The sequence below is a fragment of the Oncorhynchus keta genome, chromosome 17 (assembly GCF_023373465.1).
Source record: "Oncorhynchus keta strain PuntledgeMale-10-30-2019 chromosome 17, Oket_V2, whole genome shotgun sequence".
In the NCBI taxonomy this organism is placed as follows: domain Eukaryota; kingdom Metazoa; phylum Chordata; class Actinopteri; order Salmoniformes; family Salmonidae; genus Oncorhynchus; species Oncorhynchus keta.
The window spans coordinates 46,498,446-46,515,737 of record NC_068437.1 but is presented as its reverse complement, the minus strand read 5'-3'; the positions used below and the strand labels follow the sequence as shown (position 1 = coordinate 46,515,737).

General features: G+C 43.0%; 1 protein-coding gene across 8 annotated transcripts in view; it reads left to right on the top strand.

Annotated features, from left to right (window-relative positions):
- Positions 1-17,292, top strand: part of LOC118370728 (suppressor of tumorigenicity 7 protein homolog) — a 96,624-nt gene that overhangs the window by 60,157 nt on the left and 19,175 nt on the right. For all 8 annotated transcript variants that reach the window (XM_052466269.1, XM_052466268.1, XM_052466273.1 and 5 more), the window contains 10 exons: positions 1,676-1,758; positions 3,219-3,378; positions 4,370-4,424; positions 4,944-5,059; positions 5,992-6,067; positions 7,538-7,692; positions 7,995-8,092; positions 8,731-8,845; positions 9,221-9,293; positions 9,603-9,705. In XM_052466269.1, the coding sequence (XP_052322229.1) occupies positions 1,676-1,758; positions 3,219-3,378; positions 4,370-4,424; positions 4,944-5,059; positions 5,992-6,067; positions 7,538-7,692; positions 7,995-8,092; positions 8,731-8,845; positions 9,221-9,293; positions 9,603-9,705 (1,034 nt within the window). The remainder of the gene's footprint in view (positions 1-1,675; positions 1,759-3,218; positions 3,379-4,369; positions 4,425-4,943; positions 5,060-5,991; positions 6,068-7,537; positions 7,693-7,994; positions 8,093-8,730; positions 8,846-9,220; positions 9,294-9,602; positions 9,706-17,292) is intronic.

The window sequence follows — 17,292 nt, the reverse complement described above, 5'->3', positions numbered from 1 at the left end:
AGCCTACAGGGAGGAGGTCAGAGACCTGGCAGAGACCAACAACATCTCCCTCAACATGATCAAGACAAAGGAGCTGATCGTGGATTACAGGAAAAGGAGGGCCGATCACTCCCCTATTTACATCGACGGGGCTGTAGTGGAGCAGGTTGAGGGCTTCAAGTTCCTTGGTGTCCACATCACCAACAAACTATCATGGTCCAAACACACTAAGACCATTGTGAAGAGGGCACAACACCTTTTCTGCCTCAGGAGACTGAAAATATTTGACATGGGTCCCCAGATCCTCAAAGTTCTACAGCTGGATCATCGAGAGCATCCTGATCAGTTGCATCCCCACCTGATATGGCAACTACTCGGCATCTGACCGTAAGGCACTACAGAGGGTAGTGTGTACGGCCCAGTACATCACTGGGGCCAAGATTCCTGCCATCCAGGACTTATATACTAGGCAGTGTCAGAGGAAGGCCCAAAACTTTTCCAAGACTCCAGCTACCCAGTCATAGACTGACTGTTCTCTTTGCTACCACACGACAAGCAGTACCAGAGCACCAAGTCTAGGTCAATAAAGCTCCTGAACAGCTTCTATCCCCAAGCCATAAATCTGCTGAACAATTAATCAAATGGCCACCGGGACTATTTACATTAAACTCCCCCCTTGTTATTTTATTTAAAAAATTACTTTAGTTTATTTAGCAAATATTTTCTTAACTCTATTTCTTGAATTACATTGTTGGTTAAGGGCTTGTAAGTAAGCATTTCACGGTAAGGTGAATTGACTATACCTGTTGTATTTGGCACGTGACAAATAACTATTTTATTTGAACGCATCTGTAGGAGTAAGCATTGTGACGGCGCAACACACAGATGTTTATTTAAGTGCCTAATGTTTATGCAGAACCAGGAAAGATGCTTATAATTTTTGTATATAACTGAGCTTTCGGTCAGGCGACCTTCATCAGAGCTGACTAAAAGTCCACTGACAGAAAGCCCCACTATAGTGTAGAGACTTTTTCCTGTTTCTCCATTTTGCCTTTTGCCTCCTTCATAAATCAGCTTTGGGTGTGCGGTTGATTCAGACAATTATCTATACATTGTTTATGCATACTTGTGTATAGATCAGTGGTTCCCAACCTTTTCCGGTACCAACAACTGAATTTTACTCTGCCCGGAGTTCCCCTGAAGTACCCCCTCGTGTGCATTTAACCAGTAGGCCGGAGGTTTAATGAGTTCTCAAGTACCGCCTGTGGATAGGCCAAGTACCCCCAGGGGTCCTCGTACCCCTTGTTGGGAACCACTGGTTTAGATTATATAAATCATTATAAAATATGCCTGTACCATGTTTGACTATGATGGTTTTTAGTGTCTCAAAACTCATTTTGAGTGGTCCACAACGTGGTTTGTAAATAATCTATCATTTGTATCATTGTGGAGTGACACATGAACTTTGACTAAGCTCAAACCACTGTTCTGATATCCACTGTTCCGTGTTGCAGGACTTTGATTGTTCTTGGAGAAACATGGTACATTAGAATTGTGTATAAAAGCCTTTGAATTCCTGTAATATGGGCTAATGTGGTTGATGCCACTGGGGGTAATCATTGTAGCTCTATTGTTTCTAATGCCATGGTGGTGTGTGTAACACTAACGATGCTGTGTGTTTCTGTCTCCTCTACAGTAAGCATGTTTCTGAACACCCTGACACCCAAATTCTACGTGGCTCTGACAGGGACATCCTCCTTGATATCAGGACTCATACTGGTAAGTTGATGATATTATATTCATATTATGACATTTAGCACATTTATCCAAAGCGACTTAGATCAAATGATTCTATTATATTGATAAGATATTTGAGTGACCGCTCTAACAATGTAAATGCATGTCCTCAAAGATGGAAGGCAGGTGGGAGGAGGCGAGATCAGGTGGGACCATTCTAGCCAATGAGAGGGCAGATGTACATGTCAACAACGGGCACAACTGCGATATAAAATCGTTGACTTTGCCAAAATGCCACGTGTCCACTTTTATATAAGTGCTTTCATAGCAACCTAACAATTACAGAAATTCTATTCAATCAAATATACCGCACTTAGCAATTACATTTTTGTTGGCCAAATTCAACACGCTCTCATTGACCTCTATACAAAAAAATTTGGGTGGAGTAAACCCTCTTTGCTTGTGCCTCTTCCTCTCCGCTTACAGTCCAGTGAGTGCATACATTTTAGTATATGATGATCTATGCCATTTAGCAGAAGATTTGTATCCAAAGCAAGATATTTGCAGTACAGGGAGTGCATAGCCTACACTACACTTAAGTATTGTGTGATGCCAGTGGGAATTGATCCCCCAACACTGGTCTTACCCACTGAGCCACGCAGGACCACCAAGTTGAGCCTCGTGTGTCTGTTGTATGGTGAGAGTGAACTGTGCTACAAGGGTCTTTCTTCCAAAGAAAATTAAAACTAAAAAATAAGAGAGCTACGGTAGCTTTAACTAGCGAAGCTCATTCCTCTCTGTGGGTTGGCCAGTTTGTTTAGTTGCCTGGTAACGACGATGAGTCTCATAGGGCTCTTAAGCCTTCATTGTGTCCTATGAATAATTACAGTAGAGATGAGATTATATGTGCCTGGACTGTGATGTGTTAAAATACAGATGGATTCTTGTTATATTAATTACAGTCAGTTGAGACTAAGACGGTTAGGTAATAGGGCATTACTGTATCACCAGGACTAGAAGTAATGTAGACAAGGCAATACCAGTTGTGGATGACTTTCCAGATACAAACAGTCAAGGATTTTGTATGTGTGTCAGCCAGTGTTGAAATAGAGTTGCGTATTGGGCCCTGTCTTGATTGGGCAATGCTAAAAGAGAACATGTAAGAAAGTGTGCACATTTTTGTGCAGATGCTTTTACTTTCATATTTTAAGAGCATTAGGGCTCTTCAGAAATGAGAAATCCTGTGCTAGCCTGTGTTACATTGCACTTAGTGGCATAATACCAAAAATCAAAGACCCTCTAAGTCGAAGACAGTCCTATCAAACCTATCAGTGGTATGAGTGATGTAACCCAAAGAACATTCAACTAATTTGACACGGCCCTAAAGACCGTTTTTGGAATAGATCAGTCATACCAATTACACAGTCACATATTGTTTCTCTATGGCCCTGACCCTACTGAATCCTCCCTGAATCAACTGCCTCGTGTTGGTCTCCTGTCAGATATTTGAGTGGTGGTACTTCAGGAAGTACGGTACTTCCTTCATCGAGCAGGTGTCAGTGAGCCACCTGCGCCCTCTGCTGGGCGGCGTGGACAACAGCTCCCCAACCAACTCCAACAGCAGTAACGGAGACGCAGACTCCAACCGACAGAGTGTGTCTGGTAAGACTCAGAGATTTACTATATGGGTAGAGCATTCACTACATATATAGAGCATGCACTAGGTATAGAGCGTTAACTAGATGGAGCATTTACAAACTAGGTAAAGCCTTCAGTGAGCGTTCACCAGAGTGTTTACTGTTAGTGACCCAGCTCCTCAGTGAAGTGGCCTGAGACCCTGTGGTTTACTAAAGCCAGATGGAGTATATTGTTGTCCCCAAAGATGATATCGGGGAGGGGACTGTGGATCTGTCTCCGTCCGTACGTTAGTCCCACGCGATATCTCAGACAGCACTGGGACGACTTTGAGGGAACTTGGGGGAATGATGCGTCTTGCCACAGAGATCCGGCACTTGCATAATGACACTGATTGGCCCAAGGCGGAAACTATAGTAATTAACTTAAATTTCTTAGTCACATCTGATATCTCAAGGGGTGGCGCTGCATCATTTGTGGGGGGTGACATGTTTATTGTTGCCTTGTTGGTAGAAGAAAAGACAGCCCAGCTCATTAATAGAGATAACATATGTAATCTGCCTACACATTAGAGCATTTAGGCCTACTACAGACAAATAGAGCATTTAGTACCTTATTGCCTTATCGTTCGCTCCAACACCACTGACAAATCCAGTGTGGGTTTTTGTTTTCGTTGAGTGAAATGGGATTATCTGAGCTGTGTTGAATCAACACTGCATGATTGGTGAAATTGCTTTAGAATGATTTGCTGTTGTAATCCCCATGTCTGGGGAAAGGAGGGGGATTTTAAGATGGACTGGCTAGTGATGAAGACCTATGGATTTGGGATGCAGTCTGGTAGTACTGACCTGAAGATTACAGAAGCTATGAAGTTGCCTTACTGTAGTGTAATTTAGTGTAGGAATTTCATGATGTACACTTGATCCCTAACTTGCTCAGGAGTACATTTAGGAGTCTACTTTGTCGGATCCGCCTACAAACCATCCCGCACAATGTCTTTCTCCTCTTGTTCCCTCAGAATGTAAAGTATGGCGAAATCCACTGAATTTATTTCGAGGGGCGGAATATAACCGGTGAGTCACATGATCCCTTCCTCAAGTACCCCTGTTTCTCTCCACATCTCCTCTGTGTTCTTCACTCTTTTCCATACTCTGTCCTGTTCTTCCCTCCTTCCCTCTCTCTGTTTCTCTGCTCTGCTATGTCTGCTCGCTCTCGCTCTCTCACCTCGAGAGAGTTGGTAGTAATGGCTGGGTCTGACATGGTGTCAACAGGCTGAGAGAATTCCTGCCTCACCAGGAGCCCATGTTATTAGATCAGTGCTGCCTAGTGCAGCCCTCCCCTTTTCTCTATTTCTTTTCTCTCTCTCCACTTTCTCTCTTTCACTCTAGATCTCTCCACATCTCTCTTTCATTCTAGATCTCTCCACCTCTCTTTCATTCTAGATCTCTCCACCTCTCTCTTTCATTCTAGATCTCTCCACCTCTCTTTCATTCTAGATCTCTCCACCTCTCTCACTCCCCCCAGACTTTTAGTAGGACCATGAACATTATTTTGACCGTGTGTGTGTGTGTGTGTGTGTGTGTGTCTACCAGGTATACGTGGGTGACGGGCCGAGAGCCACTCACGTATTACGATATGAATCTCTCGGCACAAGACCACCAGACATTTTTCACATGCGACTCTGACCACCTCCGGCCAGCTGACGCCAGTAAGGAACATGCACACATCGCCCAGAGACGCACACATCGCCCAGAGACGCACACATCACCCAGAGACACACACATCGCCCAGAGACACACACATCGCCCAGAGACATCGCCCAGAGACACACACATCACCCAGAGACACACACATCGCACACATCACCCAGAGACACACACCAAGCCCACATCACCCAGAGACACACACATCACACACATATCACCGAGAGAGAGGCCCAGAGACGCCGACATCGCCCAGAGATACACACATCACACATGTCACCCAGAGACACACACACACAGCACCCAGAGACACCCACCCAGAGAGACACACACAGAGCACCGAGACACACATACGTCACCCAGAGACACACAGCACCCAGACACACACACATAGCACCTAGAGAAACACCCAGACACACACACACACACACACACACACAGCACCCAGAGACACACACACACACACACACACACACACACACACACACACACACACACACACACACACACATAGCACCTAGAGAAACACCCAGAGACACACACACACACACACACACACACAGCACCCAGAGACGCCCACACATCACACACATCACCCAGAGAGACATACAAATACACACACACACACACACACACACACACACACACACACACACACACACACACACACACACACACACACACACACACACACACACACACAGCACCCAGAGACACACACATATAGCACCTAGAGAAACACCCAGAGACACACACACACACACACACAGCACCCAGAGAGACACACACAGCACCGAGACACACACACACACGCATCCAGAGAGACACACACCACACCCTGTCACTCACCCCATCTCCAGGGAGGTGTGATTCATGTTCACAGGTAGTATCGTACCTCTCTGACCTCAATAACACTAATGTGCGTGTGTGTTTTTAGTAATGCAGAAAGCGTGGAGAGAGAGGAACCCACAGGCACGAATCTCTGCTGCACACGAATCCCTGGAACGAGAGGAGTGAGTAGTTTTCACCTACACAGATGCTGTGGAACATGGTTGGCCTCAGTTCACTCATGCATTACTTGAAAATAACCTATTATGTTTCTGAGGAATCTTCAATGAGGTCTCTTCAACTCTTCCTCAATTGAGGTTGTATGACTAAAGTGTGAGACACACACACACACACACACACACACACACACACACACACACACACACACACACACACACACACACACACACACACAACATTTTCACAGCTTTTCAGGATACTTTTTTAGGGGACTTCCCCTGTTTCTCCCTCCAGCTACACTACATGACCAAAGGTATGTGGACACCTGCTCGTCAAACAAAGTCATGGGCATTAATATGGAGTTGGTCCCCCCTATTGCTGCTGTAACATCCTCCACTCTTCTGGGAAGGCTTTCCACTAGATGTTGGAACATTACTGCAGGGACTTGCTTTCATTCAGCCACAAGAGCATTAGTGAGGCCTGGCTCGCAGTCGGCTTTCCAATTCATCCCAAAGGTGTTCGATGGGGTTGAGGTCAGGGCTCTGTGCAGGCCAGTCAAGTTGTTCCACACCGATCTCGACAAACCATGTGTGCATGGGCCTCGGTTTTTGCACGGGGGCATTGTCATGCTGAAACAGGGAATGGCCCTTCCCCAAACTATTGCCACACAGTTGGAAGCAGAGACTCCACTAGAATGTCATTGTATGCTGTAGCGTTAAGATTTCCCGTCACTGGAACTAAGGGGCCTAGCCCGAACCAGTATTCCTCCTCCACCAAACTTTACAGTTGGCACTATGCAGTTGGGTAGGCAACCTACTCCACCAAACCCAGATTCATCCTTCGGACTGCCAGAGGGTGAAGCGTGATTCATCACTCCAGAGAACACGTTTCCACTGCTCCAGAGTCCAATGGCGGCGGCTTTACACCACTCCAGCCATCACTTTGGGGCGGCAGGTAGCCTAGTGGTTAGAGCGTTGGGCCAGTAACTGAAAGGTTGCAAGATCAAATCCCAGAGCTGACAAGGTAAAATCTGTCGTTCTGCCCCTGAACAAGGCAGTTAACCCACTGTTCCTAGACCGTCATTGTAAATAAGAATGTGTTCTTAACGGACATGCCTAGTTAAATAAAGGTTACATTTTAAAAAATGTTTTAAAAAACAACTTGGCATTCAACAAGCTTACCACTTTACAACTGAGCCGTTGTTGCTCCTAGACGTTTCCACTTCACAATAACAGCACTTACAGTTTACCGGAGCAGCTGACTTGATGACCTGACTTGTTGGAAAGGTGGCATCCTGTCCAACAACATATGGAGATTGCATGGATGTGTGCTCGATTTTATACATCCGAATCCACTCATTTGAAGCGGTGTCTACATACTTTTGTAAATACACTCTATGTTGTCGTCCTCTTCTGTGTTGTCTTCCCCCAAAATTATTTTCACTCTTTTCCAACTGGTCTGTCTTGTCCTGTTAGCTGTGCAACAGCGTCCATCCTGCTGGCAGAGGAGGAGGCCACCACCATCGTGGAGGCAGAGAAGCTCTTCAAACAGGCCTTGAAGACAGGAGAGGGCTGCTACAGACGCAGCCAACAGCTTCAACACCATGGTGCACAGTACGAGGCACAGCACAGTGAGTAGAGTACAAACAAACACAGCCAAACATACAGTCAAACATACACACAGTTGAACCTACAAACACAGCCAAACATACAGTTGAACCCACACACACACACACACACAGACAGACAGACAGACGGACGGACGGACGGACGGACGAAAAGATTACGCATGCACCTGGTTGGAAACACAGACGCACACTCTCAAACACTTACATATATACGCAAATAAATCTATTAGTGTGTGTGCTCGGATGTGTGTGTGTCCATGTGTGTTATACCAGCTGAAATAACTTTGCTGCGGTGTTTCTCTCAGGAAGGGACACCAATGTTCTGGTTTACATTAAGAGGAGACTTGCTATGTGCTCTAGAAAGCTGGGCCGAACCAGAGAAGCTGTCAAAATGTTGAGAGATGTAAGTACAGTATACACCAAGCCACCAGGAGGTTACGGACCAATCCCCAATCCTACTGTAGTTCCCACTGAACTTGAATTGTCTGTTAGATCAGCATTGATGTTGGGGGGGACTAGTTAAAAATGTGACTTTGGTAAAAGTTAGGATTTGCCTAATTGTTTACATGCCAATGTTTTCAATCACTATACATTTGTATGATAAATGTAACAAAAACATGTAAGGAAACAACAGTGGCGGCAGGTAGCCTAGCAGTTAAGAGCATTGGGCCAGTAACTGAAAGGTCGCTGGTTTGAATCCTCGAGCCGACTTCTATCTGTGCCCTTGAGCAAGGCACCTTAATTTGTTCCGCATCTCGCTCTGGTTAAGAGTGTCTGCTAAATGACTGAAATGGAAATGTACAGTATGTTCTGCAGCCTCAGAACATAGAGGTCTGGGGAAGTGGTTGGAGGTAGCCTGGTCCCAGATCTGCTGCTGTCGCGTCATCTCTTATTGCCATGACAATTTTGCAAGACAGAGCAAATAGGTCTGGCACCAGGCTAGGTTTGAGGCTGTGTGGGACTGGGTAGGGTTACTAAAGTCTGACTGTTGTTTCACTGCCTGTCTGGTATTACATGTAACAACAGTTGTGTGTTTTCCAGTTAATGAAGGAGTTCCCTCTCCTCAGTATGTTCAATATCCATGAGAACCTGCTGGAGTCGCTGCTAGAGCTGCAGAACTACGCAGACGTACAGGCCGTACTAGCCAAGTACGACGGTAAGACACACACACCTCTTAAAGTGAAAAAAGTTCAACGTTAACTGTTGCTCATTGGTCCATGACCAGACATTCAAGAGACACCTCTGCAGTGTCACTGTGATTTTATTTCTGGAGATGAGACATAAGTTTGAATGACAGACATTACATAACAAAAGTCATAAAATACAAATCATTAGAAAATAAAGTCTACATCCAACCATTTCCATATGACTTAAAGTAAAATGAGACTGTATTCTAGTGAAATCCTGTAAACCCTCCAATACCTTCAGTAAAAACCCTTAGGGGCCCTATTCCTTCCCTGTCTAGTGTAAATGTCTTCTAGTTAAGTGGAGGAGAAAGAACACTGTTGATATGCGCTTTGTCTCCCCACAGATATTAGTTTACCCAAATCAGCAACAATATGCTACACAGCAGCCTTGCTCAAAGCCAGGGCGGTATCAGACAAGTGAGTATCCTTTTACTACTGTTACAATGGCACCAAGTGGTTCACATACCTGAAGTAGTATTTAGAAGTTAGCCTGGGGATATTCGTGTGACAGAGAGAATGATATTGAGTGATTCTGTTTTGAAATGGGTTAGGGCATTTTAAAACACCTCCTAGATATCCTAGTTCTGCGTATAAGACTGAGAGGATTCCATTTATCTTAGCATAGTAGCCCCTATGACTGCAGGTACACACACACTACACATTCACATACACTCAATGACCCACATTCTTACACACACACCCTGGTGTCCCGTGTTCCCCATGCAGGTTCTCTCCAGAGGCAGCGTCGAGGCGAGGGTTGAGTACAGCAGAGATGAATGCTGTAGAAGCCATACACAGAGCTGTGGAGTTCAACCCACACGTTCCCAAAGTAAGACACAACAATGGAGCTACATACGTAACACTGTGTCGTGTCTTTACTATCATTAACTGAAGACTGATAGTTTTAATCAAAGATTCTCTGTAATTAGTTTTTACGCGATTAGACTGATTAATCATGGAAATTACTAGGAAGCACCAAGGAAAAATATTCAGGTTACAAAGTTATCATTTCCTAAAATAACTTTTTAGATATTTTATCTGATCAATTAGTCTTCTAATTAATTAATTATTTACTTTACCTCACGTTAGTCTCATTCCAAACATCGTAAATAGTTGGTTATCTGCACGAACCCAGTCTTCACTAGGAGTCCATACATCAATTGTCTTAAATAATTTATTTATTACTAACTAAGTAATTGACAGAAATGCATAAACAAACAAACAACAAGGTAAATGTGGTTACATGAAATGATAGGAGAATGTGCCCTAGTGGGCTAAACCGGCATGGCGGCTTGTTAGACAAAAGGGGAAGTGGGGGTCGACTAAGTCACTACAGAGTGATAATTATAACAATTGAAATGCTAATCCTTTACAGATGAACACTCACTCATTCGGGAACAATTGCAATCAATATATATATTTACGCTCAGTCTGTCATCTTGATCGCTGGTGAAAAGTTCATTTCTTTTGTAGAATCGTCCATCTCTCTCCCTTTCTCTCTCGGTTGTGGTTAGAGGGGATTTTTCAGAGTGACATTCGTTATAGAACTGGTGTTTCGGCGGTTGTCGTTCTTCGCGTTCAATGATACCGAATTCCTAGCTGCATACTAGTAATTAATATCAAAGACTTGTTCTTATTCTGTCGGTATCGATAGTCTAAGAGTTTAACCACGTGGTATGGTTAAAAGATTCAGCAATGGTCTACAACCTTTGCCCTCCTAATGGAGAAAAACATCTCCATCTCGTAATTGAGGTAAGCTTGGTCTGCTGATCGAAAACCAGAGTGGGGGTTTTATTCGGAAGGGCCGAAGAGGGCTGTCCCAGGATGTCTGACCCTAACTGGGCTCAGGGGCGGTCCTCTGATTTTGTTCAAATCAAAAGGGAATTGTATTTTTCTTCATTAAACAGTCCAAAGTCATATTACACAATTATACAAACAGTATCATACTCACTCATTCATCTTATACAACAATTAGATGTAAACCTCATATCTGAGGCTATTATATAAACAGTGTTATGGTAATGTGGCCACACCGTCTCCCATGAGCTTCCCCAAGTTGTAACAAACGGACCAGTTCGTAGCTGGATTCTTCACCGATCTTTTATACTTTCTCCGGAACATGACATTTGTTCGTACCTCAAGTTCTGTGAGTTTGTGCTCCATGAAAATCTACTCTCTGTATACTGTGTGTCCACGAGGAGGTCTTCTCAGGAATTTACGACCTCTGGCCACAGCAGCCTAGTTGAAGGAAGCAAGGGGGAGGCAGGGAGAGGGGGATGGGGTTGCTATACCCAACGAGGCCAACGTCATGACAACCGCTAGTAGCATTACTACAGTGGTTGCTCCACTAAAAGTTTTGCGATTATGCTGCGGGATTTAGAGGTAATTTGTGGTTTAGTACGATACCCTGCGTCACCACTTAACTTCTCCAGACCAGCGCAAGGACAGTTAAGGCACTGATTATGCTTTTGGGTCCTACTGTGTCTCTGACAATGAATGGGCGACATAAACCTAAATAGAAAATGATAATTGTGTACGACTTCAATATTACTTACTAAAACTGTTGTTACACTAAGGTTTTTAATCATTTTATTTTGGTCTTACTGTAGTACTGTAGGCCACTCCCAACTGGGCATGCTGTACAGTGCCTGAGTGGTGCAACGGTCTAAGACAAATGAGCTTTATTTACAAATTAGTAACAATGTGTCACACCATGTTCAAGAATGGACTTTTTCTTGCTAATTTTACAACTAAATCATCTCCAAAATATTGTTATTTTTTAAACAAAGCGATTATTATTGTTATTTTATTATTATTATTAATTTAGAATGATATAAAAGTTTGTTGGATATTCTCACATATATATTATTAACCCTGTAATTAGCAGGACAATATACGTTTTTCATATTGTTCATGGCTCCTGAGTGGCACACGATGGGATTGCCTTGCAGTTCTCCAGCTTTATCCACTGATAGCGTTCAAGGCACGAGGGCAGGGGGCACGGGATGGGCCGCAGAGCCACGCACAGAAGACGGACCTAGCCCATGGGGAAGGGAAGAGGAGGGAGGGGGTGGACCCCCACTTTGTCACACTGGGTAGGACAGAGCAACACTTTAAGGGGCATTGCACTAATAATGGAGCTGATTAGGGAAACTTTCCCTCTGGTCTTAGTGCCAGTCTGCACGTTCAAACTAAAACAATGGAATTAATAATGGAGCTGACTAGGGAAACTTTCCCTCTGGTCTTAGTGCCAGTCTGCACGTTCAAACTAAAACAATGGAACTAATAATGGAGCTGACTAGGGAAACTTTCCCTCTGTTCTTAGTGCCAGTCTGCATGTTCAAACTAAAACAATGTAACTAATAATGGAGCTGACTAGGGAAACTTTCCTTCTGTTCTTAGTGCCAGTCTGCACGTTCAAACTAAAACAATGGAACTAATAATGGAGCTGACTAGGGAAACTTTCCCTCTGTTCTTAGTGCCAGTCTGCATGTTCAAACTAAAACAATGGAACTAATAATGGAGCTGACTAGGGAAACGTTCCCTCTGTTCTTAGTGCCAGTCTGCACGTTCAAACTAAAACAATGTAACTAATCATGGAGCTGACTAGGGAAACTTTCCCTCTGTTTTTAGTGCCAGTCTGCACGTTCAAACTAAAACAATGAAACTAATAATGGAGCTGACTAGGGAAACTTTCCCTCTGTTCTTAGTGCCAGTCTGCATGTTCAAACTAAAACAATGGAACTAATAATGGAGCTGACTAGGGAAACTTTCCCTCTGTTCTTAGTGCCAGTCTGCACGTTCAAACTAAAACAATGTAACTAATAATGGAGCTGACTAGGGAAACTTTCCCTCTGTTCTTAGTGCCAGTCTGCACGTTCAAACTTAAACAATGGAACTAATAATGGCATCTTTATGCTTTCATTAACCTCTTGCTCCTACCTGGCACGCAGGCGTCCCATCTAGAGATCTGGAAATGCAAATGCACTACGCTAAATGCTAATAGTATTAGTTAAAACTCAAACGTTCATTAAAATACACATGCAGGGTATTGAATTAAAGCTACACTCGTTGTGAATCCAGGCAACAAGTCAGATTTTTAAAATGCTTTTCGGCGAAAGCATGAGAAGCTATTATCTGATAGCATGTAACACCCCAAAAGACCCGCAGGGGACGTAAACAAAATAATTAGCATAGTCGGCGCTACACAAACCGCACAATAAAATATAAAACATTCATTACCTTTAACCATCTTCTTTGTTGGCACTCCTAGATGTCCCATAATCACTATTGGGTCTTTTTTTCCCGATTAAATCGGTCCATATATAGCCTAGATATCGATCTATGAAGACTGTGATAAACGGAAAAAAATAGCGTTTCATAACGTAACGTCATTTTTTTAAATTAAAAAAGTTGATGATAAACTTTCACAAAACACTTCAAAATACTTTTGTAATGCAACTTTAGGTATTAGTACACGTTAATAAGTTATAAAATTCATCAGGAGGGGATGTAAATTCTATAGGTGTCCGTCTGGAAAAAATGTCAGGAGAAATCTCAACCAAAACATCCGGTCGGAGACCGGAGGGAATCGGTTCCCTTGATTCGGTTTGACCAAGAAATCAAAGCCGAAGCAAATGACAAGACTCTAGACATCGTGTGGAAGCTGTAGGTACTGCAACCTCGGCCTCATTTAATTCGGTTCACCTTGAACAATTCCTGGAAGTGGCGCATGGATATTTATTTCCATTTTCAGTGATCAGATTTTCCTGCACTTTTCGATGAAACGCACGTTCTGTTATAGTCACAGCAGTGATTTAACCAGTTTTATAAACGTCTGAGTGTTTTCTATCCACACACTAATCATATGCTAATCATATGCATATATTCCTGGCATGAGCAGCAGGGCGCTGAAATGTTGCGCGATTTTTAACAGCATGTTCGAAAAAGTGGTGGGTAGAAGTAACAGGTTAATAAAATAATGATAAAAATACTCTTTCAAAATGCCGATGTTTGTTTATTTAGTTATGGATCCATAACGAATTACTATGGGAAAAAATATCACTGAATTACAGAAATATTGGAACAAAGTTGTTTAATGAATGTAAACAACTTGTTGCTTACTAGAAAATACTCCTTCAAACACATATGGTCACGTTGTACAGCACCATTATGGCTATTCGCAGGTAGCTGGACAATAGACTTGCCTAGAAGGAGGGTAGGGAGAGAATTCTGTCATCAAATGTATTTCTTATTTAGGTTGGCTGTATCACAACTGGTTGTGATTGGTTGCAATTTCAGTTGTTTAAAGGCACATTCAACTTAGTGTATGTAAACTTCTGACCCACTGGAATTGTGATACAGTGAAGTGAAGTAATCTTTGTCTGTAAACAATTGTTGGAAAAATTACCTGTCATGCACAAGGTAGATGTCCTAAATGAATTGCCAAAACTATAGTTTGTTGAAAAACAAGTTTTAATGACTCCAAGTGTATGTAAACTTCTGACTTCAACTGTACTTCTACTGTAGCACCACTATGACTCCTACTGTAGAACCTGTTACTACTACTACTACTACTACTACTGTAGCACCACCACGACGACTCCTACTGTAGAACCCGTTACTACTACTACTACTACTACTACTACTACTACTACTACTACTGTAGCACCACTACGACAACGACTCCTACTGTAGAACCCGTTACTACTACTACTACTACTACTACTGTAGCACCACCACGACGACTCCTACTGTAGAACCCATTACTACTACTACTACTACTACTGTAGCACCACCACGACGACTCCTACTGTAGAACCCTTACTACTACTACTACTACTACTACTACTACTACTACTACTACTACTACTACTACTACTGTAGCACCACTACGACAACGACTCCTACTGTAGAACCTGTTACTACTACTACTACTACTACTACTACTACTACTACTACTACTACTACTACTACTACTACTGCAGCACCACCACGACGACTCCTACTGTAGAACCCGTTACTACTACCACTACTACTACTACTACTACTACTACTGTAGCACCACCACGACGACTCCTACTGTAGAACCTGTTACTACTACTACTACCACTACTACTACTACTACTACCACTACTACTACTACTACTGTAGCACCACCACAACGACTCCTACTGTAGAACCTGTTACTACTACTACTGTAGCACCACGACGACGACGACTCCTACTGTAGAACCCATTACTACTACTACTACTACTACTACTACTGTAGCACCACCACGACGACTCATACTGTAGAACCCATTACTACTACTACTACTACTACTACTACTACTACTGTAGCACCACTACGACAACGACTCCTACTGTAGAACCCGTTACTACTACTACTACTACTACTACTACTGTAGCACCACCACGACGACTCCTACTGTAAAACCCATTACTACTACTACTACTACTACTACTACTACTGTAGCACCACTACGACAACGACTCCTACTGTAGAACCCATTACTACTACTACTACTACTACTACTACTGTAGCACCACTACGACAACGACTCCTACTGTAGAACCTGTTACTACTACTACTACTACTACTACTACTGTAGCACCACTACGACGACGACGACTCCTACTGTAGAACCCGTTACGATTACTACTACTGTAGAACCTACTACTACTATTGTAAAACCCGTTACTACTACTGCTACTACTATTACTACTACTGTAGAACCCATTACTACTCCTACTACTACTACTACTGTAGAACCCATTACTACTACTACCACTACTACTACTACTGTAGCACCACCACGACGACTCCTACTGTAGAACCCGTTACTACTACTACTACTACTACTGTAGCACCACTACGACAACGACTCCTACTGTAGAACCTGTTACTACTACTACTGTAGCACCACGACGACAACGACTCCTACTGTAGAACCCATTACTACTACTACTACTACTACTACTACTACTACTACTACTACTACTACTGTAGCACCACTACGACGATGACGAATCCTACTGTAGAACCCGTTACGATTACTACTACTGTAGAACCTACTACTACTATTGTAGAACCCGTTACTACTACTGCTACTACTATTACTACTACTGTAGAACCCATTACTACTCCTACTACTACTACTACTACTGTAGAGCCCCTTACTACTCCTACTACTACTACTACTACTACTACTACTACTACTACTACAGAACCCATAACTACTACTACTACTTCCATAGCACTACTACTATTACTATAGTCGACCTCTACTACAAATACTACTGTAGCACTGCTGCTACTACTACTACTACTGTAGAACCCATTACTACTACTACTGCTACTACTATTACTACTACTGTAGAACCCATTACTTCTCCTACTACTACTACTACTACTACTACTACTGTAGAGCCCGTTACTACTCCTACTACTACTACTACTACTACTACTACTCCTACAGAACCCATAACTACTACTACTACTTCCATAGCACTACTACTATTACTATAGTCGACCTCTACTACAAATACTACTGTAGCACTACTACTACTACTACTGTAGCACCACTACGACGACGACGACTCCTACTGTAGAACCCGTTACGATTACTACTACTGTAGAACCTACTACTACTACTGTATAACCCGGTACTACTACTGCTACTACTACTACGACTCCTACAGAACCCATAACTACTACTACTACTTCCATAGCACTACTACTATTACTATAGTCGACCTCCTACTACAAATACTACTGTAGCACTACTACTACTACTACTACTGTAGCACCACGGCGACGACGACTCCTACTGTAGAACCCGTTACGATTACTACTACTGTAGAACCTACTACTACTACTACTACTGTAGAACCCGGTACTACTACTGCTACTACTATTACTACTACTGAAGAACCCATTACTACTCCTACTACTACTACTACTACTACTACTACTACTACTGTAGAGCCTGTTACTACTCCTACAGAACCCATAACTACTACTACTACTTCCATAGCACTACTACTATTACTATAGTCGACCTCTACTACAAATACTACTGTAGCACTGCTGCTACTACTACTACTACTACTGTAGAACCCATTACTACTACTACTACTGTAGAGCCCGTTACTACTCCTACTACTACTACTACTCCTACAGAACCCATAACTACTACTACTACTTCCATAGCACTATTACTATAGTCGACCTCTACTACAAATACTACTGTAGCACTACTACTACTACTACTGTAGCACCACGACGACTCCTACTGTAGAACCCGTCACGACTACTACTACTGTAGAACCTACTACTACTACTACTACTACTACTACTACTACTGTAGAACCCGGTACTACTACTGCTACTACTATTACTACTACTGTAGAA